Genomic DNA, 27020 nt, shown 5'->3' on the forward strand with positions numbered 1-27020 from the left:
CGCCACCATCACCACCACGAGTAACAATTATGATAGGAGTGATAAAAACAACACAATCAAAAGTTATCAAATGGTTGTCCTGAACTTGGAATGGTCCTAAGCACATTACATGTATAATCTTATTTAATACTTGAGAAATTTTTTAACCCATTTAAAAATATTTAAAATACAGAGATAGAAACATATTTAGAAAGTAGAAATTTCATCTTTTATCAGAATAATACAGTGAAAGCTTAAGATTAATTAGACTGGTCAAATCTTTTTTAGTATTTTCTGTCATCATGTCTTTATTTGTTCTTCGTGTGCAAGAACTTGGTTTATAGTGCTTATTACAAAATACATGTTTTTTTGTTTGTTTTTCAAATTTAAATTTTTTCAATAAATATGGGAAAGAGAAGGGGATAAAAGGTATTACAGTAGTGATTTGTGCATATTATTTTTTGTTAAAGCTCAGTGGGTTTTTTCCCCAGTGTTTTTTATTTCATTTTTTAATTTTTGTCTTTTTTTATATTACAATTTTATCCTATGACAGTGGTAAGTCTTATCCCTCCTCTTTTTCCTCCTCCTCCTCTTCCTCTTCTGCCTCCTCCTCTCCCCCCTCCTCCTCCCCCTCCTCTCCCTCCTCCTCCTCCCCCTCCTCTCCCTCCTCCTCCTCCTCTTCCTCCTCCTCTTCCTCTTCTCCCCCCTCCTCCTCTTTCTCCTCTTCTCCCTCCTCTTCCTCCTCCTCCTCCTCCTCTTCTTTCTCTTCTTCCTCCTCCACCTGCTTCTCTTTCTTTCCCTTCTCTTTTGCTGGCCCAGTTTCCACAGGGGTAAAAACCATCTCTTCTTCCACTAATATATTTGGAAAATAAGACTGTATTATCAAGACAATTGTGGCACTCAGTGAAAAACACATCATTCTTAGAAATAAAATCAATAAGCACAGTGGATTACACACAATTGGCCGGGGTACTTCCCATCTTGGATACCAATATCGGTAATCTGTAAATAAAGAAGTAATTGAAAGCTGGATTTCACATGAAGTAGTTGAATCGTTCAAGAAATAAAGGACAACAATACATACATATGGCTTGGTCACGATCTGCATTGCCTAGAAAGAAAAAGAAAGTTCATAAAGAATTACATAAAATTTCTTATTTTTCTAGAATATAAGATATTTTCCCCAACAATAATAATGTTATTCTTCTAGTTTTCAGGTACCATACCCTCATCTTTGATGTCCCCCCTTCAACCAGTAGCCAATTGTAAGGTACAACATATTTCTTTCAGTAGATTCTCCTGGTCTGCTAGAGAAAGCATGGAAGTATAGGAAGAAGAGGTATGGATTCCAGTACTTATTCTGTTTCTTAATCATCCTGTCAGCTTATATAAAGCACTTCACTTCTTCTTTCCAAAGACTGTTCCAGCTTCAACATTCTAGAATTCCATAACATCCTTTTTAAAAAATGAAGTACAGTTAATTTAATATTGTTATCTTATTTTTAATCTTTCTTGTCCCCACACCCCCCAATATCATTCAAAATTAGTCCTCTGAATCTATTCATTTTCCTCATTTAATTCTTATTTTCAGAAGCTTTTGGTTGCTCTTCATCTCACAGATGGCAAGGTTAACTGCAGAGCCTGGTACTCCTTGTTTTTGCTATCTAGCCCAGTGCTATCACAATGTGTTTCAGGAAATAAATTTCTTTTCCTTTGCTCATTTGGGCAGAGAAGTTCAAACAATCACTCCCAGATTCCACTAGGAAGGAGACTGGAAGGACAAATGCAGTTTTACCCATAGATACCTTATGGCAGAAAGTGAAGAGGAACTCAAAAGCCTCTTGATGAAGGTGAAAGTGGAGAGTGAAAAAGTTGGCTTAAAGCTCAACATTCAGAAAACGAAGATCATGGCATCCGGTCCCATCACTTCATGGGAAATAGATGGGGAAACAGTAGAAACAGTGTCAGACTTTATTTTTTGGGGCTCCAAAATCACTGCAGATGGAGACTGCAGCCATGAAATTAAAAGACGCTTACTCCTTGGAAGGAAAGTTATGACCAACCTAGATAGCATATTCAAAAGCAGAGACATTACTTTGCCAATTAAGGTCCGTCTAGTCAAGGCTATGCTTTTTCCTGTGGTCATGTATGGATGTGACAGTTGGACTGTGAAGAAGGCCGAGTGCCAAAGAATTGATGCTTTTGAACTGTGGTGTTGGAGAAGACTCTTGAGAGTCCCTTGGACTGCAAGGAGATCCAACCAGTCCATTCTGAAGGAGATCAGCCCTGGGATTTCTTTGGAAGGAATGATGCTAAAGCTGAAACTCCAGTACTTTGGCCACCTCATGCGAAGAGTTGACTCATTGGAAAAGACTCTGATGCTGGGAGGGATTGGGGGCAGGAGGAGAAGGGGACCACAGAGGATGAGATGGCTGGATGGCATCACTGACTCGATGGACGTGGGTCTGAGTGAACTCAGGGAGGCCTGGCGTGCTGCGATTCATGGGGTCGCAAAGAGTTGGACATGACTGAGCGACTGAACTGAACTGAACCTTAATGTCAACCAGGGCTTTGTCTTGCAATGATGCAAATCTTAGAGGAAAATTTAGAAATCACTCCTCAGGCACCTTGGAGATGAACTGAAGTTATCTGTTGGATTTCTGAAGCTATGTTAGCTTTCTGTGTTTGGTATTATTTATTACTTCATATTTTATGAACTAATTTCTATTTTAGAAAATCTTTTACTGGGACTTCCCTCGCAGTCCAGTGGTTAAGACTCCACACTTTACTGAAGGTTCAGTCCCTGGTAGGGCAGCATGTAAGATCTCACATGCTACACAGTGTGGCCAAAATACAAAAAAAACCCTTTTTACAGTACAGTCTGTATGTATTTTCTCTACTTCCTTTTGTGTGAAAGTGAAAGTCAAAGCCGCTCAGTCGTGTTCAACTCTTTGTGACCCCATATAGTCCATGGAATTCTCCAGGCCAGAATACTGGAGTGGGTAGCCTTTCCCTTTCCCAGGGGATCTTTCCAACCCAAGGATCGAACCCAGGTCTCCTGCATTGCAGACAGATTCTTTACCAGCTGAGCCACAAAGGATGCCCAATAATACTGGAGTGGGTAGCCTATCCCTTCTTCATGGGATCTTCCCGACCCAGGAATTGAACCGGGTTTCCTGCATTGCAGGCGGATTCTTTACTAACTGAGCTATGAGGGAAGCCCTTTGGTGTATGTGTATTTATTGCTTATTTTGAGCAATGATGCAATTAGTACATTTCTTTGTATCTTTAGTTCTCATCACTAATTTTCATTGATTACATTCTTCTTTTACTTTTGTACTTGATTTAAATACATTTAAATTTACTAACATTGCTATTGTTTGATTTATCATCTGTAAATAATATGTTTTGACCCCTGGCTATAAAAGATGATGAAATTAAGCACATTTTTTCTACCTCTCTCTTCTCTTGCCAAGTTTTATGAATTATATTATTTGTATATCACCAGATTTTATTACCCATACAGTTTGTTTTATCATTATAACCTTCAGGTTTGTTTTAATCTTTGTCTATCAATTAAGATTCAGTGCTTGAGGACAGTTCTTTCAGTGCAGTGTTTTGCTTTACCATTTTATCTTTTTTGGTGAAAGTCATTCTCTAGTAGTTTATTGAAGTGCTTATGAGAACTATATGCCACAAGTTACTGCATATTCCCACAGTATGTCTATTTGCTTATATATGAAAGTTTGGGCTCTATACAAATTCCTGGTTGACACTTGTACTAAGGACAATGTAGGCATCACTCCACTGACCCTTAGGTTTTACTGTTATTGTAGAAAAATTTGAGGCTGGTCTGGATGTTTCTCCTCTCTGCAGGATTGTCAGTTGCCAGTATGGCATTACTATCACATAAGTATATCAGTCGTGTCTGACTCTTTGCAATCCATGGACTGCAGCCCACCAGGCTTCTCTGTCCATGGCATTTTCCCAGCAGGAATACTGGAGTGGGTTGCCATTTCCTCCTCCAGGGCATCTTCCTGACCGCATCTCCTGCACTGCTGGCAGATTCTTTGCTGCTAAGCCACTGGGAAAGCTCCAAAGCTTTAGGTTTGAGTTTGCCAAAGACAAGACTGCTAGTGAAATTTGGACTATTTGAAAGAAGGAGAGACCATTATTCTTCAGAAGTGGCTGCTGGCCAGAGACCTGAATGGATTTGAGATTCAGTTACCTCTTCGGTAGAATGGGAAAGTTTTGCTTTGCTGCTGAACACTGAGACAGTTTGTGGGAACTTTCTCAAAGATTCTTGAGAATTGCAGCAATTTTCTGGTGAGCTTTTGAGAATCACCTATTTTGGTGTCCCAGGCTAAGAGGTCTTCAGAGTCTGCTTCCCTGACATTTTAGCTATTTTCCTCTGCTTTTTCGTGGCACCTTCTCTTATTTTCACTACCTGAGAGTTTACAGCATATTTCTCATTCTGAACACTGTATTTTCAGAATACTTAGAGTGGCTATTTTTTCTCTTTTCTTCAAAAAAGAGTTTGACTGTTAAACTCTTTAATAAATGATTTTACATTTTTGCTTAGATGCTTAAAGGATTCTTTTTTTCTTCTTACTTACTAGGCAATGTCCAGATGGTGACTACCTTCTGTCACTTTTTCTGGCACGTAGTATATACCTTTTTTCTTTACAAGGGTTTTATTTTATTTTATTTAAAATTGAAGTATAAGTGACATAAATCATTTGTTACAACACACAACATAATGATTTGACATTTGTATATTTTGTGACATGATCACCACAATAAGTCCAGTTTACATTCATTAGTATACATAGTTACACAATTTTTTCCTTAAGAACTTTTAATATATACTTTCTGAACAACTTTCAAATATGTAATACAGTATTATAAACTATAGTCACCATGATGTTCATTATTACATCCTTATGACTTATTTATAAGTGGAGATGGAATTTCGTACTTTTGACCCCCTTCATCCATTTCATTCACTTACCTCTGGCAACCATTAATCTATTCATAGCTGCAAGTTTTTGTTTTGTTTTGTTTTTAATTCCACATACAAGTGAGCTCATATGGTATTTGTCTTTCTCGGACTTAAATCACTTTATGTAATGCTCTCAGAGTCCATTCATATTGTCACAAGTGGCAAGATTTCCTTCTTTTTCATGGATAAATAATACTGCATTGTGCATATATATCACATTTTCTTTATCCATTTATCCACTAATGGACACTGAGGTTGTTTCCATATCTTGACTAGTATAAATAATGCTGCAATAAACATGGCAGTGTATGTATCTTTTCAAATTAGTGTTTTCATTTTCTTTGGATAAATACCTACAAGTGGAATTGCTGGATCATATGAGAGTCCCTTGGACTGCAAGGAGATCCAACCGGTCCATTCTAAAGGAGATCAGTCCTGGGTGTTCTTTGGAAGGAATGATGCTAAAGCTGAAACTCCAGTACTTTGGCCACCTCATGCGAAGAGTTGACTCATTGGAAAAGACTCTGATGCTGGGAGGGATTGGGGGCAGGAGGAGAAGGGGACGACAGAGGATGAGATGGCTGGATGGCATCACCGACTCAATAGAGGGAGTTGGTGATGGACAGGGAGGCCTGGCGTGCTGCAGTTCATGGGGTTGCAAAGAGTTGGACACGACTGAGAGACTGAACTGAACTGAACTGATGGTAGTTGTAGGGCTTCCCGGGTGGTGCAGTGGTAAAGAATCTGCCTGCCAATACAGGACATGCATGAGATGCAGGTTCAATTCCTGGGTTAGGAAAAGCCTCTGGAGTAGGAAATGGTAACCTACTCTACTATTCTGGCCTAGAAAATTCCACAGGCAGGGGAGAGTGACAGGCTATAGTCCACGGGGCCACAAAGAGTCAGACATGACTGAGTGTGCATGTGTACACACACACACACACATTAGTTGTATTTTTAATTTTGGAGGAACTTCCATATTATTTTCCATAGTGGCTATCTCAATTTACATTCTATAGTATGCACATTCAAGAATTTCTATTTCTGAAGTTTTTAGTTATTTCTTTAAATATCTATATATCTATCTATTCTCAGTTTTTAAATAAATCTGGATTTTGATTTATTTAGATATCTATGTATCTATCTATCCCCAGTTTTTAAACAAATCTGGATTTTGATTTATTTGGTGCTTCGTTGTGGCTGGATTAGGTTGTGCATCTTTGGTAGGAATACCACACAGGTGATGGATGACATGCTCTCCTCATTGAATTCTCTTAGGTGGTGGAGGGTTTTGTTTTTGATACTTCCTGTTGCTGGTGATATTCACTTTGACCATTGTGTTAGGTTGTGTCTGCCAGGCTCCTCCATCGTGAAGTTAGTCTTTACCCCTAATGAAGTACTTCTATGAGGAGTTACTTCTGAACTATGCAAATAAACTGTTTCTCATACAACTTTTAGTCACTTATTAATTTATATCAGTATGAATTATAGTGTCCTGTTTTATCCAGTGAGTTATAATTGACTACTATTATCCTTATTTTGGTGCTCAAATTGTCCCAGTTTGACCAGTAAAAGCCCTTTAAGATGGCTTCTGTGTCCTTTATGTTACATGTCTCCACCATTCTTTGAGCACTTCCTTGCTTTCAGGTAGAAAAAGATGTTTGGGGTTTATTTAATGTTTCTCCTGCCCCAGCCCTGGAATTTGACCTTTCTCCAGAGAGTCCTGGCTCCCTTTAGTGTGGACTGGAATTTAGAAACCAAGGTCTGAGTACTATTGTGCTCATTGCATCACTCAGTCATGTCCGACTCTTTGCAACCCCACAGACTGTAGCCCACCAGGCTCTTCTGTCCATGGAATTCTTCAGGCAAGAATACTGAAGTGGGTTGCCATGCCCTTCTCCAGGGGATCTTCGTCACCCAGGGATCAAACTTGCATCTCTTACATCTCCTGCATTGGCAGGCAAGTTCCTTACCACTAGCGCCACCTTGGAAGCCCCCGTTGCTTTAGGGCTGAGAGGACACTGTTCCAAGGCTGTCTCAGAGCTAGGCAATAAATGTATGTTGATACATACATATATAAATATTTATGTCTATGTTTATTTATATTTATTGAAACTCTTAAGTTCCAGTAACTCTAAATCATCCAAATCATCACCAAAAGATTTGGGCTTGTTTTCCTCCTTTACATATTCATATGCCATCCTCTGACAGTGAGAAAATCTGCTCCATTATCCTTAATCTATTTGCTTATTTGATCTATCCTCCAATTGCTTCTGGGCTTCCCTGGTAGCTCAGATGGTAAAGAATCCGATTGCAATGTGGGAGATCTGGGTTTGACTCGGGGTTGGGAAGATCCCCTGGAGAAGGGAAGGGCTAGCCACTCCAGTATTCTGGCCTGGAGAATTCCATGGACAGAGGATTCTGGCAGGCTACAGTCCATATGGGGTCGCAAAGAGTTAGACACGACTGAGAGACTTTCACTTTCACTTTCTTTTTTTTTCACTTTCACTTTCCAAAATGCTTCTAATCTCCCATCACTGCTTCTACTCCCTCTTCTTGCTTGGACTCTGATACTCCACCTTGGGGTGGTAGAGTTGCCAGATTCAGCAAATAAAAATATAGGATGCCTAGTTATATTCAAATTTCAGAAAAAAACAGACATATTTTAGTATAAGAATAGCCTATGTAATATTTGGGATATATTTATACTAAAAATACTTTTATTTTTCTGAAATTCAAATTTAACTGGATGCCTAGCATTTCAAAATTTTTTAATTGAAATGCAGTTGATTTTAAATGTTGTGCCAATCTCTGTGGTACAGCAAAGTGTCTCAGTTAAACACATATATAAATTATTTTCCATTATGGTTTATCACAGGATATTCAATACAGTTTCCTGTGCTATACATTGGGACCTTGTTGTTTATCTATTTCAAATGTATAGCTTCCACCTACTAACCTCAAACACTCAGTCCATCTCTCTCCCTCCTCCTCTGGATGCCCAGCATTTAATCTGGCAATGGGCAGGCTGATCCTCTACTTGGATCCTTCTCCCACCCTGCTCAGACTCTGAAAGTTAGCTTTGGGCTTCTCCAACATATGGATTCCTTTCTTACACCACTAGGACTCTGACCCCTCCCATGCCAAGCCACCTCCCCCAACATTAAAAGCTTCCTCACCTAGTTTGGACTCTGATACCTAGTGTGAGGGGATTGCCCTCAAATGCGGAGGCCCCCTTAGCTGCTTCCTTTTTAACACCTCTCTTCAGGTCAGCCCTAGATGTGAATCTTCTCCCCATTCTGCCTGGGCTCCCACACAGGTCCAGCCCAGACCTCCAGGGATGCCTTCCTCACCTGGTCAGACTCTGACACACTGCCAGGCATCTCCCTCCCACCCCGGGTGGATCTGTCCCCACCATGCCTGGACTGTGACACCGCAGAGTGAGCCACTCTGCATGGACATGCCATTACTCTGATGAGGGGCTCCAAGCCTGATCTCCAGCAGGCACACTCACCTCAGCCCTTGAGGGCTCTAGCTCTCCACACATGGCCATACCCCATGTGTTCTCACCCCACTTAGGCTCTCTCTTCATGCCCACTGTATCATGTATGAATTCCTTGTCTTCTTGCTACCCCATGTGTCCTCACCCCGCTTCGGCTCTCTCCTCATGCCCGCTGCATCATGTATGGATTCCCTGCCTTCTTGCTTAGGTGCTAACATGTCTCCCTCTGTGTGGATGCCTACCCCTTTCTGACCTATGCAACGGTTTTAGGTCTGGATATTCCCAGGAAGAGAAAGAAAAAGGGAAGAGGAAAGGCAAGGTTTTGCATCTTGATTCAGATGAAGCAAGGGAAGAAATGTTACAGTGGGTAACTCCAGCACTAGTTTCTTTAACACAAAAGATAATATGCCTCTGTCTGAATTTACTCCCTACTACATTCCTGTAAGCATCTTGGGTTATATGCTCTTATATTTAGAAAAATGAAAAGAAAAATTCATTAATAAAACATTTTCTAGTTTTATCTTCTGAATATTTTGGGGGAAAAACAAAAGTAAAAGGCTATTATATTAACCATTTGCTATTTTACTTCTTTTCTCTTTTTAATAAATGTTTTAGAATATCCTATTCTTTAGAGCAGTCATTCTCAAACAGGCTGATATTTCAGGAATTAGATGCAAAGCTTGTCTTCAGAGTAAAACTGTTAGTTCTCATTCCTTCTTTCAGATATTCTAGTATGTCCTTAGGGGCAGGAATAAGAGTTAGAGAGGGCAGAAAAGGCTGTGCAGTTTAAAAAAGTCTAAAGATGATACAGTTTGATACCACCTTTGATAATATAACAAAACCTTTCTGATCTAAGGAACAATATTAACATGACAATGAAAGACTAGTGTTCACCACTTCATTTTCTTGTCATTCAATGCATTATGGATTTTTTTCATGTTTCAGTTATTTTCTTTAGCTTACTGCATAGAAAATCTGTGCATCTGTCATAGCCGTCACATTGAGAACACATTAATCCTCGTTGATAAGGCCTTCTTGACAGACCTCTTCTACAAGAAAGCAGAAACATCTTATTAGAAAAAGTCTCAAGTTTCATGTTATCTAAATAATATGGTTACTGGACTTTTAGTTAATTTATAAAGGTGATTTCATTTAAAAAAGGGACTCAAGAAAGTACTTAAATTGGATATATAATCTTCCCCCTTTTTCTCCCTAGAAATAGTCTCTTCTGAAACTAATTCCCATGACTCTTAAACAAAGTGTTGTAATTTAAATTTGAGGGAGTTTTAAAGCTTCTTTCATTTTAGTTTGTAGCAAAATTTTCCTTTAAAAAGTGGATGTTATAGAATGCTTCATAACTAATTGCTTTCTGGTTGGCATAAATATACAAAAAGCTATGTATGAATGATATATTAATTTTTTGGAGCATTTGAAAAATCCTGAAATGCCTATTATTCCAAAGATCCAGCTACATGGATTATTTTGAGGTAATCATGAAAAATATATAAGTGTATAAACAAGCAATAAAGGAAAATGGGATTTTAGAAAGTTGGTTTAATCCATTGTACAGAGCACAGGGGAGAAGTTAAAAAAATATTACATCAATTGCCCAGAGCTAGGTTAGGAAACTGCTAAGTCGCTTTAGTCGTGTCCGACTCTGCAACCCTATGGACCATAGCCTGCCAGGTTCCTCTGACCATGAGATTCTCCAGGCAAGAATATTGGAGTGGGTTGCCATTTCCTCTTCGAGGGGATCTTCCGGACCCAGGGATTGAACCCAGGTCTTCTGCAATGCAGGCAGATTCTTTGCCATCTGAGCCACCAGGGAAGCCCAAGTTAGGATGGCAGCCTGAAACAGGTATGAATTGGGAAGCATAGTTTAAAATATTTAAAATAAAAAGTAGAAGATAAATGGGGAAAATACGTTTTTGAGTGAGGAGAGGGTCATTATTTGTGGCTATTTAAACAAGGCTATTTACTCAGTGTATAGTTGCAAGTCATAAAAACAAACATTAGGCATTTAAGTCCTTGGCCATCTGGGCCATTTAGAAGAAGGACAAACCTTGGAAATAGACATTCAAAAACTATCTGATATCTTTTGATGGCAAACTTTCAAGTCCATCAAGGATATACAGAGATCTGTTGTTATTTGCAGATCATGTAGGGCTCTAGGGCTTCTCTGATAGCTCAAACAGTAAAGAATCTCCCTGCAGTGCGGGAGACCTGGTTTCAATCCCTGGTTCAGGAAGATCCCTTGGAGAACAGCATGGCAACCCACTCCAGTATTTTTGCCTGGAGAATTCAGACAGAGGAGCCTGGCAGGCTCCAGTCCATGCAGTTGCAAAAGACTGTTCTACAGTCAAACCATTTCAAGGAGGAAATGGATTTTGTCTGGATCCCAGCCAGAATACTAGCCTTCAAGAAATCCAAGAATTGATCTAATCACCTTTACCTAATATCCTCCACTACTTTTATTGTGTTAATCCTTTTGCACTGAAACAGATGCCTCCAACACAAAAGAGCTTATCCTGTTGTAAAACCAGGGATGGGGGAAGCTTTTTTCCTGTACCAGTGCAGAGCTACTCGCTATAAAGATGGCCTTTAAACACCTGGAGCGGGGTACTCTTTCTACCCCCTTCTGATGCCTATGTCAGAAGCTTTCTCTATCTCCTTTATACTTTAATAAAACTTTATTACACACACACACACACACACACACACACACACACACAAAACACCTGGAGCATAGGCCAATGACCCTGTGACCATAATGTCTGATAACTCTGGCTTGGAATAACTCTGAAAAGGCAAATAAATATGTAAATAAACATATTATTTAATCAAAATAAATAAATTCACACTGTGCTAGAATACAGTGGGCCTCCTTTTTTGAAGATAAGATTATAAAGATATTTATATTACGTAGTCAGAAATGCCAAGCTTTCATGTTAATCTTCCCCTTGTTCTGAGTTTCTAAAAAGTTTAACCTAAAGCAGTCTGAGTCTGAATCTACAGACTATCCCAATAAACTAGAGAAAAACACAATGCAATAAGTAGCAAAGATTATCTTTTAGAGATTCTATCTGGCACTCCTTCTGTACAAGTCCACAATTGCAATTGGAATTACTAGACTGGATTAGAAGAAAACAACAGATAAGTATAATTAGCAAAGTACATTGAAATTTCATAGGTTTCCTGGCAATGCCTGAAGAAATAGATGATAGTAGAGACTTTAGACACCTGCCTTTGCTGAGAAGCAGCCCAGTGATTCTCTGAGACAAAGTTATGACTCTGAACACTGACCTCTGGAGCTTTTGTTAGACTCACATCTGGTCATATCTTTAGTTTATTGCTACTGACAGGATATGTGTCCATTCTTGCCTGGAAAATCCCATAGACGAAGGAACCTGGTAGACTACAGTCCATGGGGTTGCAAAGAGTTGGACACGACTGAGTGACTTCACTTTTACCTTCCACCCATGTTGCCTGGGTGGTCCAATGGGTAAACTACTCCCATGCCCAACTTGAAGTCCATTAGAAGACCATTATTCAAATTTTATGAGAGATCTATACTGTTCCAGTGTGATGTAAACTTTCAATGCCTGCCACTTTGCTCATAAAGGAGGGACTCCAGCTCCATGGACTGACAATCAAGCAATTACAGCTTATAGGTAGATTCTTCTCTTCAAAGTTCTCCATATGCAGACTCATATAGTCTGTATATTGTCCATGGAACAATGGCCAGAGTGCATCAAATGGATGTTGATTTTTCTATATTATACAACCAGAATAGCTAGGCCACCTATAATAACTCCTTTCACTTTTACTCCATCCTTTTAACATTGACACTTTATTTTTCTGGGCTCCAAAATCACTACAGATGGTGACTGCAGCCATGAAATTAAAAGACGCTTACTCCTTGGAAGGGAAGTTATGACCAACCTAGATAGCATATTCAAAAGCAGAGACATTTCTTTGCCAAAAAAGGTTCGTCTAGTCAATGCTATGGTTTTTCCTGTGGTCATATATGGATGTGAGTTGGACTGTGAAGAAGGCTGAGCGCCGAAGAATTGATGTTTTTGAACTGTGGTGTTGGAGAAGATTCTTGAGAGTCCCATGGACTGCAAGGAGATCCAACCAGTCCATTCTGAAGGAGATCAGCCCTGGGATTTCTTTGGAAGGAATGATGCTAAAACTGAAACTCCAGTACTTTGGCCACCTCATGCGAAGAGTTGATTCATTGGAAAAGACCCTGATGCTGGGAGGGATTGGGGGCAGGAGGAGAAGGGGATGACAGAGGATGACATGGCTGGATGGCATCACTGACTCGATGGATGTGAGTCTCAGTGAACTCTGGGAGTTGATGATGGACAGGGAGGCCTGGCGTGCTCCGATGCATGGGGTCGCAAAGAGTCGGACACGACTGAGTGACTGATGTGATCTGATCTGATCTATAACATTGAGAAATGTCATAGTTCTGGCTTCTGATTCATATCCAGACATCTACAGATTTCCAAGTAGACTTAAAGAGCCTATCCCAATAAGCTAGAGAAAACTACAATGCAATAAGCAGCAAAGAAGATTATCTTTTAGAGGTTCTATCTGGCACTCCTTCTGCTTCACCTATTTGTCTTTGCCAAAAACTTCATGACTACTTCTTGGACGTATTCAAGGTCAAGGTCAAGATCAAGGACTCTGTTGTTTCCTGCCTCAGATTATCCCTGTATGTGCAAAGCTATCTCAATTTATATCTCTTCCTGTGAAAATCAGTTGGTCTCTTCCCTTCACTTTCACATCTTGCACTTAAAGGACTAGGAACCACAAACACCATCAATGCTTCTTTGAGGCTGATATTATGTAGCTGTACCAATCCTCTCATCTTCCCCAGGATACCATCTTCCTCTAATCAGGCCTCCTTACTCACATTGGTATCTGACTCACAGTTTGCTTTTCAGTCAAAATTTTGCCATCATCTACAAATTTGGGACCTAGATGATTACAGTATCCAATAACTTGGTCTCTGTGTTACTGGATATCTTTACCATCATAATGTTCCCAAACTGTCACTTTTGTAGCCACATTCTAGATCTTGTAATCTCCTAAAATGTCTCTACTTCTGAACTCACAAAAGTTACATATTCCACTCGTTGACTGCAACATCCTATCCTTCCAGGTTGTTAAGTCATTTACTCCTGTAACATTTGTCCATTAATTTCACTGGTTCCACAAGTCTACTTTCTTTCCTATTTTTCTCCCTATCCATCATGTTATCTCTTCTTGATCCAGTTTAGATTCATCAGTTTGCATACTCTTTAGCTAAAAACCTGAAACTCTCTTGCACTATTTTCCTTTACAGCCACCTGACAAAACCCCAGAGTTGGGGAAAATGAAGGAATCTTACTGTCTGCATGTTCCATACCTGCTTCAGGGCTGCTGGGTGCTGCTGGAGGGAAATCATTAAATTAGGTAGAGAATATTTCTATCATTCTCTATTCAGCTTCCTCTCTCATTATCCATAATAACTATTTCAAATCTTCCCAGTCCTCAAAATTCTCATTTCACTGTCTTCCCCTTTATTCTTAGGACATGATGTATTCTACTTCACAAAGAGACATAACAGCCCTTAGACTGGAACTTGAGAAGTTTTCTGTCACTAAATTTGAGAAATATACCTTTTCCTTCTTTCTTTCCTTTCTGGTACAACTGAAGAATTGCTCCTCATTCTTTCTAAGGCTAATCTCTTTTAAACTTCTGCTTTCTCAGGGACTTGTATCTTTACATATACACTGCTTTTATTCTTCATAAAGAATTACTTTTATTCTGTATTAGAGCCTTCATGTCAATATTTAAGTATGTTCACATCTTCTGCATTTTAAAAATGAGACAAAATAAAAATAACAAACAGTTCTAAGTTCATTCCATCCTAGTACCAATTTCCTCTGCTCCACAGAAACAGCTTCTCCTGTGTTCACCAATGAATTCTTCAGATCTGATATTTTTAAGTCCTGACTTTGCCTGACCTCTTAGAATTTGAAATTATGGATAAATTCATCCCTTTAAAAATATTCTTTCCCCACATCTTAACTGATCCCATACTCTTTGGCCTTTTCTCCTACCTGTCTGGCTACACTTCTTTGGTCACCTCTCCCATTCATGCTTCACTATCCACCCTTAAATGTTGGCATGACATTCCCCAGGGCCTCCTCTCTTCTCAGTCTATGCTTTCTTGCTAAGCAGTCTCATCTATTCCCATGGTTTAAATTACCCTATGTATTCTAGCACTCCAAATATTTGTTCTATGCCATTCCTCACTCATGAGTTTCTGACCTAAATAACCACCTGCTTACTAAACATCTCAAGATGAGTATTTCACAGCCAACCCAAAGTCATTATGTATAAAATGGAACTCATCATTTCCTCCCAAAAAGTTCCTTGTTCCTCTTTGGAGTTAATGCCAATACCATTCGTGGCTGAGTCATAAATTTGAGAATATTCCTTGACTATTTCCTCTCTTGGATTATTTAAAGCAATAAATTACAAATCTTATTATTTACACCTTCTAGAAATTTCTTGAAACTTCTCCAATCTCAACCTAGACATCTCTTGTTAAAGTCTTTTTTCCCAGCCCATGATTTCATACCTGCTTTTACAGCAACTCTTTTCTATTTAAAATACAGATATTGGGTGTATTTGGTTAATGGTGTGTATTTTTTTAAAAATTTCTTTCCCAATGGTCTACAAGTGTTTTCAGGATAGACACAATGTAAATAATGTGGAATTCTATTGCTTAGTTATTGTTTAAATACACTTACTACAAATGTATTTAAATAAATAAAAGATCCTGTAGGCAGATGCAACATGTCTAATAACAACCAATTTTTTTCCCTCCACCCTACATCTTTTCCTAGTGCTGTTAATAAAATTATCACTTAAGTTTAAATTCTAATGCTCATCTTTTACTGTACCCCCTTCAATATCTAAATTCAAGGCTAATCTAATTAATGCTGTTTTATTTTACTTTAGTGTGTTTTGCTTAGAAATGTATAATTTTAAAATTTTATTATTTTTTGATCACACCACAAGGCTTGTGGGATCTCATTTCCCCTAACAGGGACAGAACCTGTGCTCTTAGCAGTGAAAGTGTGGAATCTTAACTGGAGCACCAGGGAATTCCCAGAAATGTATAAGTTTTTACCTTTGAAATTGAAAATAATCACTAGGAAATGACATATGTAAATACTGCTTCAGTTCACTTTTTCTGATGCATTATAAGCTATCTTAAGCTCTATATATTCTCTATATGAGAGTCCCTTGGACTGCAGGGAGATCCAACCAGTCCATTCTGAAGGAGATCAGTCCTGGGTGTTCTTTGGAAGGAATGATGCTAAAGCTGAAACTCCAGTACTTTGGCCACCTCATGTGAAGAGTTGACTCATTGGAAAAGACTCTGATGCTGGGAGCGATTGAGGGCAGGAGGAGAAGGGGATGACAAAGGATGAGATGGCTGGATGGCATCACTGACTCGATGGACGTGAGTCTGAGTGAACTCCGGGAGTTGGTGATGGACAGGGAGGCCTGGCGTGCTGCGATTCATGGGGTCGCAAAGAGTTGGACACGACTGAGCGACTGAACTGACTGACTGACTGACTGATATATTCTCTATAGATTTTACTCTCTATAGATTCTTTTCTTTTGCTTATAATTTTCTTTTCTCTGATTATTATTTCTGTTCCATTTATTTTCTGTTCTTTAGGAGCACTAATTTATAGATTTATTACCCTACATGGTTCCTTTCTTTTTACATATATTTTTACTTCTATTCTCCATCTTTGTGTTATGAAAATTTTCAAGATTGTCATTGACTCATATTTTCCCTATTGCCAAATCTATTTTATTCTTCCATTCTGTACTAGCTTGCTGTTGCTACTTTAACAAATTGCCACAAACTGGGTGGTTTAAAACAATAGAAATTTGTTTTCTCAGTTCTGGAGGTCTGAAGTCCAAAATCAAGGTGCTGTCAGGACTTTGCTCCCTTCAAAGGCTCACAGAGAAAATTCCTTGACTCTCCCAGCTCCCGGTGGCTCCAGGAGTTCCTTGATTTCTGAATGTATCACTTCAACCTCTCCCTCCACAGTACATTGCCTTTTTCTCTTTTGTGTGTCTAGTGCTGAATCCCCTTCTCCCTCTCGCTTATGAGGGTACGAGTAATTGCATTTAGGTCCTACCTGAATAAGACAAGTGCCTCCTCTCAAGATCCTTATCTTAAACATATCATATTTTTTTTATAAGTCACTATTCACTCTTGCCATGTATCAATAAGTTAATATTCACAAGTTCTGTGAATTAGGACCTGGATACATCCTTTAGTGGGGGGCGGGGGGGGGGCAGGTCACCATTCAGTCCACTACACATTCTAATTTTCAATTTGGCTTTCTTATTTTCACTCCTACTAAGTATTTTATAAGACTGCGATGAACTGATTTTTCTACCAACTATTGTTAAGAAAGATAGCTATGACTGCCTATTTTGAGTGCATATCAAATAAACCTTGGGGTGAGGTGCCTGATATATGAGCCAACCTAGATCCTTCATAAGTAGATTTTCCAAAGTCTGTATCAAAGAAGAAAATAGTTGTAAAAATTTCAAGACAAAGAAGCCTATGGGACAAATGGGTGGAAAGAAGAGTAATCCTAACATCTAGTCTGGAGAAGGAAATGGCAACCCACTCCAGTGTTCTTGCCTGGAGAATCCCAGGGACAGGGGAGCCTGGTGGGCTGCCGTCTATGGGGTCGCACAGATTCGGACACGACTGTAGTGACTTAGGAGCAGCAGCAGCAGCAGCAACATCTAGTAGGTTAATCTTATCACTATAGTCACGGCACTAGCTATCTTTTTTACACATAGTAATATATATCTATGTCAATGCTTCTCTCTCAGTTCATCCCACTATTCTCCTTCTCCTACTGCGTCTATAGGTCACTCCTGTTATTAAGGTTAACAAATACCTTCATCTTATCAAATGGAAATGTCATCTTTCCTTCCTCATCTTTCTTTCTAATTCTTTGAGGAGTATCTCATACAGTTAACCACTTTGGGCATCATGACTCATGTTCTTCACGTGGATTCCAAGTATCCTTATCCTTAGCATTGTTTGGGTTTCCCTCTTTTCTTATTAGCCTCTGTACTTTCCTTTGTCAGCTCTTTTGCCTTAGGTTGAAATACTGTATTACTCTAGATCTTAGTACTTAAATTAACTCACCAAACTTCCTCTTCCATAAGGTGATATCATTCAGGACTGCAATTCATTTCTATGTCAGGGCCTTTATAGCAGCAGTTTACTTCAAACCATTCCCAGATCAAATTGTACATATCTCACATGCCATTGATGATTTTGAACTGTGGTGTTGCATAAGACTCTTGAGAGTCCCTTGGACTGCAAGGAGATCAAACCAGCCAATCCTAAAGGTCATCAGTCCTGAATATTGATTGGAAGGACTGATGCTGAAGCTGAAGCTCCAATACTATGGCCACCTGATGTGAAGAACTGACTCACTGGATGCTGGGAAAGATTGAAGGCAGGAGGAGAAGGGGATGACAGAGGATGAGATGGTTGCATGGCATCATTGACTCAATGGATATGAGTTTGAGCAAACTCCAGGAGTTGGTGAAGGACAGGGAAGTCTGGCGTGCAGCAGCAGTCCATGAGCTTGCAGAGTCAGACATGACTGAGCAGCTGAACTGAACTGAATAAAAACCAATCCACATACTGAAAGTCTAACCCAAGATACAAGTCTATAGCCTGTACTACAGAAACAGTCTCCAATTGTGCTTGTTTCTCTTTGTACCCTTGTTTTCCTATACTGCATTTTCACCATAATAGCAAGAGCAATCTTTTATTGTTAAGTTTTCTTTTCAAAGGACTTCTCTTGTGGCTTAGCTGGTAAAGAATCTGCCTGAAATGTGGGAAACCTGCGTTGGATCTCTGGGTTGGGAAGACCCTCTGGAGAAGGGAAAGGCTACCCACTCCAGTATTCTCACCTGGAGAATTCGATGGACTGCATAGTCCATGAGGTCACAAAGAGTTGGACATGACTGAGCAATTTTCACTTTTACTTTTCTTTTCAAATCTTAGTTTGAGATCATGCCACTTACTTGTTTAAAACTTTCCCATGGTTTTGCCATTGTGTAGAATAAACCCCCAAATCCTAACCTGGCCAGTGATATTCTATTTGGTTTTGTTGTCACCTAACTTTCTACCTCTAACCACAATTATTCATTTTTGAAACATGCTAAACTCATTTCAAGCTCAGAGATTTTATAATACGTGCTCTCACTTCTACCTGAAATATTTTTTAGCCATCTGTTATCTTTTGGCTTTCAGCTCAAATGTCACCTCCTTTCACAGATATCCTATCTATATTCTGGAGAAGGAAATGGCAACCCACTTCAGTATTCTTGTCTGGAGAATTCCATGGACAGAGGAGCCTGGTGGGCTGCAGTCTGAAGGGTTGTGAAGAATCAGACATGACTGAGCAACTAACAACACTATTTATATTCTATAGTAGTTATTCCCCATTTGCTTATTGTGCTGTTTCTACGGCATATTTCACTATTAGTTAAATATCACTTGTTTAATATGTTCACTTGTAAGTCTCTTCCAAGACTACAAACTAAGCATGGTCGGTCTTTATTGTTCTTGTTAGTGGATACACCAACTTTTAAAAGCTATTCCATGTAGTTGATAACATCCCAATGCTTCCACTTTGTAGGACTGAAAGAAGCCTAAAAACTTTTGCCATTACTGTACATTCAAAATTTGCTTTTCATGCCTATGTTCAAAGTCAGCAAAGCTTCCATTTAGGAAGTGGCTTTCTGAATTTAATTCGACCTGCTTTCACAGTTCTGTTGTTTTTCCTTTCTAGGGGAATACAATCATCAATTAGCAATCATTGTTCTGTTTTCCTTTCTTTTTTTGGCTTAGTCTCAGAAGCATTTTATTTATGTATTAAGAAGCTCCTTCTCAATCCTAGCATGTAGTTAATTTTTCTTGGCCTGTTGATTAGGATATTTTCTCACTTCAATTATTCATTTTAACAACATTATTTATAGGATCCTATTGACCTGTAGGAAAACTTGAGGCTTTCCAATAAAGTTCTCCAGAAATAGAGGCTATTTTGGAAGGTAGTTATTTCCCATCATTGGAAAGTTTTTGGGTATAGGTACATAATTACATGGTAAGTGTTAAGAGTTCAAGTTTCATATGGATAGCTTGACTAGAAGACTTCTGAAGTACTTTTCCACCTTTGAGTTATGATTCCTTATATTTATGCGACTAGCACCAATTAATAATGCAACCTCTGGAGGATAGTCAATTAAAAGAGTCCTTCATGTTATAAAACTTAGGTGCTCCTGATGTCATTTTTACAACATACATTCCAACATATCTTATTTTCTTTTTATAAAAATATGGAAACAATTTTAGAAAATAATTTAAATCTTAATTAGCCTAGGTACTATGAAATAATACCAAGCTTAAAACTCCCTTTGGAAGTAATATTTGGCTATCTACAGGTAAAATTAGTATGTCTAAATTATGACTCATTTTATTATAGAATTAAAAATATTTCAATAAAAACTCTTTAATTGCTATCTTATAATTAATCCTTTTATAGTTCACAAAGACATTTAGAAGAATATGTTGAAAGCTCAGTCATATGGTGTAACCAAACTTCTAGGGAGGCTGGAATCCTTTAAAAATCCCCAATTCATTTTAGTACTCTTTAAAAAATGTAAAGAAACTTACCCTGGTGCATAGTTGCATATGAAAAGTGCTGCATGTTTAATACGTCCAATTCTTGAACATGGAGTAACAGCACAACCAACTTTGTAAGACCTGTCCCAAACAAGCTAAAATAAAATTTTCAAAGAAAACATAAAATTTAATTCTAAACATTTACTCTGCCATAGTATAATCAATAGTATATTCAATACACATAGAACTTTAACCAAGCCAATTCAAGAATGAACTATTCTTCATTTGGCTGCAGGAAGAAAATTATCATGAATTTAGTTAAGCATTTACAAAACTGTAATTAGAGAAACATTTCAATAGGTTCTACCAATACTGTACTCTTAGGATAAAAAGTCTGAGAAAAACTGATCCAGAATAAGGAAGGAAGAATCAATTTTCAACATTTTGTTAAATCTGAGAGTTCCAGGTTATTGGCAGAGAGGAAGAGGGAAATGAGAAGAGAAAAAGCCTTGGGAGAATGGAAGCTGTGAATAGAAAGAAGAAAAAGAGGGGACAGTAAGATTATAGAAGAGAAGGAAAAGAAATACAAGAGTAGAAAGTAATTGAATGTTGCAGAATTTTTTTTTCTTTTATTGAGGAAATTCTATTATAAAGTAAAATAAAGTCTGGGCTTTTCATTAAAAAAAAATGAGTAAAAGAGCTGGTTCCTATAAAATAATTTCTTGCAAGACAGGTCTTGGAATGAAAATAGGAAAACAATTAAAGATATTCTAGAAAATAATTCCTGAGTGTATTTAATTGTCCCAATACTCTTAAGTGAAGAAAGAAAAAAACTGTTTTGTTAACCTCTGTGGGACAGGAAGAAACCATTTGTTTTCCTTTTCTCTATAACTCTTAGCGATTTTAAAAATGTGTGACTCCAAAAGAAATAGACCAATGCATTAAAAGAATAGAGAATAGAATGTCTGCAGCAGTTGAAGTTAAGTCAAATCCAGGAGATGAAAGTGTCTAGGAAACTAGATTTAAGGAGGAAAAAATACAGAGGAGTAGGTCAGGGAGGAGACTTGGTTAGTTTGCTCAAAGTACTGAAGTCATATAAAGGAGTTTAGCTTTGACATGAGTAAGATAATAGAGAGGCTCTCATTTTCTAGAAGAAAGAACTGATCAAAAAATTTTTGAAACATGATTCATTTAATGGAACAGAAAGACACTAGTTCAACATGAAAAAATTCCAAAATTTTAAGTTCTACATCAGAATCGACTCATTGAAAAATAATCATCTTTTAAATGAGCTTGGAAGTTAATTCAATAGTTTACTGAGAGGAGGAGCCAAGATGGTGGAGGAGTAGGACGGGGACAACACTTTCTCCCCCACAAATTCATCAAAAGAGCATTTAAACGTCGAGTAAATTCCACAAAACAACTTCTGAATGCCGGCAGAGGACATCAGGCACCCAGAAAAGCAACCCAACTCTACGAAAGGAGGTAGGAAGAAATATAAAAGACAAAAAAAGAGACAAAAGAGGGAGGGACGGAGTTCCGTCTTGGGAAGGGAGTCTTAAAAAGAAAGAAGTTTCCAAACACCAGGAAACCTTCTCACTGCCGAATCTGTGCTGAGCTTTGGAAGCACAGAGGGCAACATAACAGGGAGAAAAAATAAACAATTAAAACTCACAGACTGCGAGCCCTACGGTAACTCCCCCAGCGGAGAAGCAGCGCAGATGCCTGCACACGCCATTAGCAAGCAGGGGCTGGGCAGGGAGGCGCTGCGCGGGCTGCATCGCTGAGAGTAAGAATCTGGCCTGAATACCCTGAGCGCTATCTGAGGGAAATAATTTGGGCTAGCAAACCAGACTGTGGGATATCTACCACGCGAAAAGCCAGCCCCAACCTAAGACACTGCTAGGCCATCGCATGGAACAAAAGACTGAACAGAGATAGCTGGCTGCAGACCTTCCCCCTCCGGTGACAGGCAGCCAGAGCCGGAAGGGGGCAATCGCAGCCCCAGAGAGACATTATCTATAAAACTGTAAGCAGGCTTCTTTGCTAACTAAAACTTCTTGGGGGTCTGGACGGTCAACATCTGCCTGAGAAGGTGTGCCGGTTTTACACCCAGATAACCGAGTGGCGGGGAGGCGATAAGTCGCAGCATTGGCACTCGCCAAACACCTCATCACCTGAGCTGCTCGGACCTGGGAAGAGCACAAAACGCAGGCCCAACTGAGTCTGCGCCTCTGAGGACTACCCGAGTGCCTGTACCTGAGCGGCTTGGACCTGGGAGGTACATGCAGCCCAGGGCCGGCCTCGGATTGTTCCCGGCAGAACAACCTAGAGCCTGAGCAGTGTGGGCAGGGAGGCTACACGCGCCGTGAGCAGGGGCAGACCCAGTGTGGCTGAGGCACTGCGAGCGCACGCCAGTGTTATTTGTTTGCAGCATCCCTCCCTCCCTCCCCACAGCGCGACTGAACAAGTGAGCCTAAAAAAAAAAAAAAAAAAGTGTCCTCCACCATCCCCTTTGTGTCAGGGCGGAAACCAGACCCTGAAGAGACCAGCAAACAGAAGAAGTTACAACAGAGGGAAACGCCTCGGAGATTAAAACCCTGTGGTTACTACGGACTACATAGGAAGGGGCCTATAGATCTTGAGAAATATAAGTCGGACCAAGGAACCAGCCAAAAATGAACTGAACCCACAATACTCACAACAAAACCAGAAAAAGTCCTAGATATATTTTTACTATTTTTACGATCATTCTTTGTTTCTTTTTTTTTAATTAAAAAAAAATTTAAGTCCTCTATTGTTCCTTTAATTTTCACTTTTATAACCTATTACTTTGCAAAAAAAAAAAAAGACCCTATTTTTTTCTTCTTCAGCAAACTTCATATATATATTTTATAATTTTTTGACCTTGTTTTTTTTTTTTCTTCTTTTCTTTAACATTGTATTTTTGAAATTCCAAACTCTACTCTAGTTTTTTAATTTTAGCTTTTTGGTATATGTTATCAATTTTGTACCTATAGTTTTTTTTTATAATTTCTGTGACTTTTTTTCCCTGTTTCTTTCTCTTCTTCTTTTATATAACATTGTATATCTGAAATTCCAAACTCTACTCTAGATTTTTAATTTATGCTTTTTGGTATTTGATATCAATTTTGTACCTGTATTTTCTTTATAATTTTTGCGACATTGTTTGTTTTTGTTTGTTTGTTTGTTTTCTCCCTTTATGTTTCTTCTTCCTTTTTTTTAACATTGTATTTTTGAAATTCCAAACTCTACTCTAGATTTTTAATTTTTGCTTTTTGGTATTAGTTATCAATTTTGTACCTATATTTTGTTTATAATTTTCACGACCTTGTTTGTTTTTCTTTGTTCATTTTTTCTTTCTTTTCCTTCTTCTTTTCTTTAACATCGTATTTTTGAAATTCCAAACTCTACTCTAGATTTTTAATTTTTGCTTTTATGTATTTGTTACCAATTTTGTACCTTTAAGAACCCAATCTTCAGGACCCATTTTTCACTAGGGAGCGAGATTACTGGTTTGACTGCTTTCTCTCCCTTTGGACTCTCCTTTTTCTCCACCAGGTCGCCTGTGTCTCCTCCCTAACTCCTCTCTACTCTACCCAACTCTGTGAATTTCTGTGTGTTCCAGATGGTGGAGAACACTTAGGGAACTGATTACTGGCTGGATCTGTCTCCCTCCTTTTCACTCCCCCCTTTTATCCTTCTGGCCACCTCTGCCTCCTTCCTCCTTCTTCTCTTCTCTGTATAACTCTGTGAACATCTCTGAGTGGTCCAGTTGTGGAGTGCACATAAGGTAGTGACTACTGGCTACCCCACTCTCTCCACTATTGATTCCACCTCATCTCATTTGGGTCACCTCTAACTCCCTCCTCCCTCTTCTCTTCTCCATGTAATGCTGTGAACCTCTCTGAGTGACCCTCACAGTAGAGAAAATTTTCATCTTTAACGTAGAAGTTTTATCAATGGTGCTGTATAGAAGGAGAAGTTTTGAAACTTCTGTAAAAATAAGACCGATAACTGGAAGCAGGAGGCTTAAGTCTAAACCCTGACTCCAGGGAACTCCTGACTCCAAGGAACATTAATTGACAGGAGCTCATCAAATGCCTCCATACTGACACTGAAACCAAGCACCACACAAGGGCCAACGAGTTCCAGGGCAAGACATACCAAGCAAATTCTCCAGCAACAAAGGAACACAGCCCTGAGCTCCAAGATACAAGCTGCCCAAAGTCACCCCAAAACCACAGACATCTCATAACTCATTATTGGACATTTCATTGCACTCCAGAGAGAAGAAATACAGCTCCACCCACCAGAACACCGACACAAGCTTCCCTAACCAGGAAACCTTGACAAGCCACCTGTACAAACCCACACACAGCGAGGAAAAGCCACAATAGAGAGAACTCCACAAACTGCCAGAATACAGAAAGGACACCCCAAACTCAGCAATTTAAACAAGATGAAGAGACAGAGGAATACCCAGCAGATAAAGGAACAGGATAAATGCCCACCAAACCAAACAAAAGAGGAAGAGATAGGGAATCTATCTGATAAAGAATTCCGAATAATGATCGTGAAATTGATCCAAAATCTTGAAATCAAAATGGAATCACAGATAAATAGCCTGGAGACAAGGATTGAGAAGATGCAAGAAAGGTTTAACAAGGACCTAGAAGAAATAAAAAAGAGTCAATATATAATGAATAATGCAATAAATGAAATTAAAAACACTCGAGGCAACAAATAGTAGAATAACAGAGGCAGAAGATAGGATTAGTGAATTAGAAGATAGAATGGTAGAAATAAATGAATCAGAGAGGATAAAAGAAAAACGAATTAAAAGAAATGAGGACAATCTCAGAGACCTCCAGGACAATATTAAACGCTACAACATTCGAATCATAGGGGTTCCAGAAGAAGAAGACAAAAAGAAAGATCATGAGAAAATACTTGAGGAGATAATAGTTGAAAACTTCCCTAAAATGGGGAAGGAAATAATCACCCAAGTCCAGGAAACCCAGAGAGTCCCAAACAGGATAAACCCAAAGTGAAACACCCCAAGACACATATTAATCAAATTAACAAAGATCAAACACAAAGAACAAATATTAAAAGCAGCAAGGGAAAAACAACAAATAACACACAAGGGAATTCCCATAAGGATAACAGCTGATCTTTCAATAGAAACTCTTCAAGCCAGGAAGGAATGGCAAGACATACTTAAAATGATGAAAGAAAATAACCTGTAGCCCAGATTATTATACCCAGCAAGGATTTCATTCAAGTACGAAGGAGAAATCAAAAGCTTTTCAGACAAGCAAAAGCTGAGAGAATTCTGCACCACCAAACCAGCTCTCCAACAAATACTAAAGGATATTCTCTAGACAGGAAACACAAAAATGGTGTATAAATTCGAACCCAAAACAATAAAGTAAATGGCAACGGGATCATACTTATCAGTAATTACCTTAAACGTAAATGGGTTGAATGCCCCAACCAAAAGACAAAGACTGGCTGAATGGATACAAAAACAAGACCCCTACATATGTTGTCTACAGGAGACCCACCTCAAAACAGGGGACACATACAGACTGAAAGTGAAGGGCTGGAAAAAGATTTTCCATGCAAATAGGGACCAAAAGAAAGCAGGAGTAGCAATACTCATATCAGATAAAATAGACTTTAAAACAAAGGCTGTGAAAAGAGACAAAGAAGGTCACTACATAATGATCAAAGGATCAATCCAAGAAGAAGATATAACAATTATAAATATATATGCACCCAACACGGGAGCACCGCAGTATATAAGACAAATGCTAACAAGTATGAAAGGAGAAATTAACAATAACACAATAATAGTGGGAGACTTTAATACCCCACTCACACCTATGGATAGATCAACTAAACAGAAAATTAACAAGGAAACACAAACTTTAAATGATACAATAGACCAGTTAGACCTAATTGATATCTATAGGACATTTCATCCCAAAACAATGAATTTCACCTTTTTCTCAAGCGCACATGGAACCTTCTCCAGGTTAGATCACATCCTGGGCCATAAAGCTAGCCTTGGTAAATTCAAAAAAATAGAAATCATTCCAAGCATCTTTTCTAAGGACAATGCAGTAAGATTAGATCTCAATAACAGGAGAAAAACTATTAAAAATTCCAACATATGCAGGCTGAACAACACGCTGCTGAATAACCAACAAATCACAGAAGAAATAAAAAAAGAAATCAAAATTTGCATAGAAACGAATGAAAATGAAAACACGACAACCCCAAACCTGTGGGACATGGTAAAAGCAGTCCTAAGGGGAAAGTTCATAGCAATACAGGCACACCTCAAGAAACAAGAAAAAAGTCAAATAAATAACCTAACTCTACACCTAAAGCAACTGGAAAAGGAAGAAATGAAGAACCCCAGGGTTAGTAGAAGGAAAGAAATCTTAAAAATTAGAGCAGAAATAAATGCAAAAGAAACAAAAGAGACCATAGCAAAAATCAACAAAGCCAAAAGCTGGTTCTTTGAAAGGATAAATAAAATTGACAAACCATTAGCCAGACTCATCAAGAAACAAAGGGAGAAAAATCAAATCAACAAAATTAGAAACGAAAATGGAGAGATCACAACAGACAACACAGAAATACAAAGGATCATAAGAGACTACTATCAACAATTATATGCCAATAAAATGGACAACGAGGAAGAAATAGACAAATTCTTAGAAAAGTACAACTTTCCAAAACTCGACCAG

The 27020-nt window shown here is 38.7% G+C and overlaps 1 protein-coding gene across 1 annotated transcript in view; it reads right to left on the minus strand.

The window, feature by feature from the left end:
• Positions 1 to 607: 607 nt before the first annotated feature.
• The window catches only part of GLIPR1L2 (GLIPR1 like 2), a gene marked incomplete at its 3' end in the record, with an annotated part of 46008 nt that continues 19595 nt past the window's right edge, over positions 608 to 27020 (minus strand). The window contains exons 3-6 of the mRNA XM_027543327.1: positions 20287 to 20390; positions 9447 to 9532; positions 1064 to 1090; positions 608 to 981 (exon numbers count right to left, since the gene is read on the minus strand). Of these exons, the coding sequence (XP_027399128.1) occupies positions 608 to 981; positions 1064 to 1090; positions 9447 to 9532; positions 20287 to 20390 (591 nt within the window). The remainder of the gene's footprint in view (positions 982 to 1063; positions 1091 to 9446; positions 9533 to 20286; positions 20391 to 27020) is intronic.

This window comes from Bos indicus x Bos taurus, chromosome 5, assembly GCF_003369695.1.
Source record: "Bos indicus x Bos taurus breed Angus x Brahman F1 hybrid chromosome 5, Bos_hybrid_MaternalHap_v2.0, whole genome shotgun sequence".
NCBI lineage: Eukaryota > Metazoa > Chordata > Mammalia > Artiodactyla > Bovidae > Bos > Bos indicus x Bos taurus.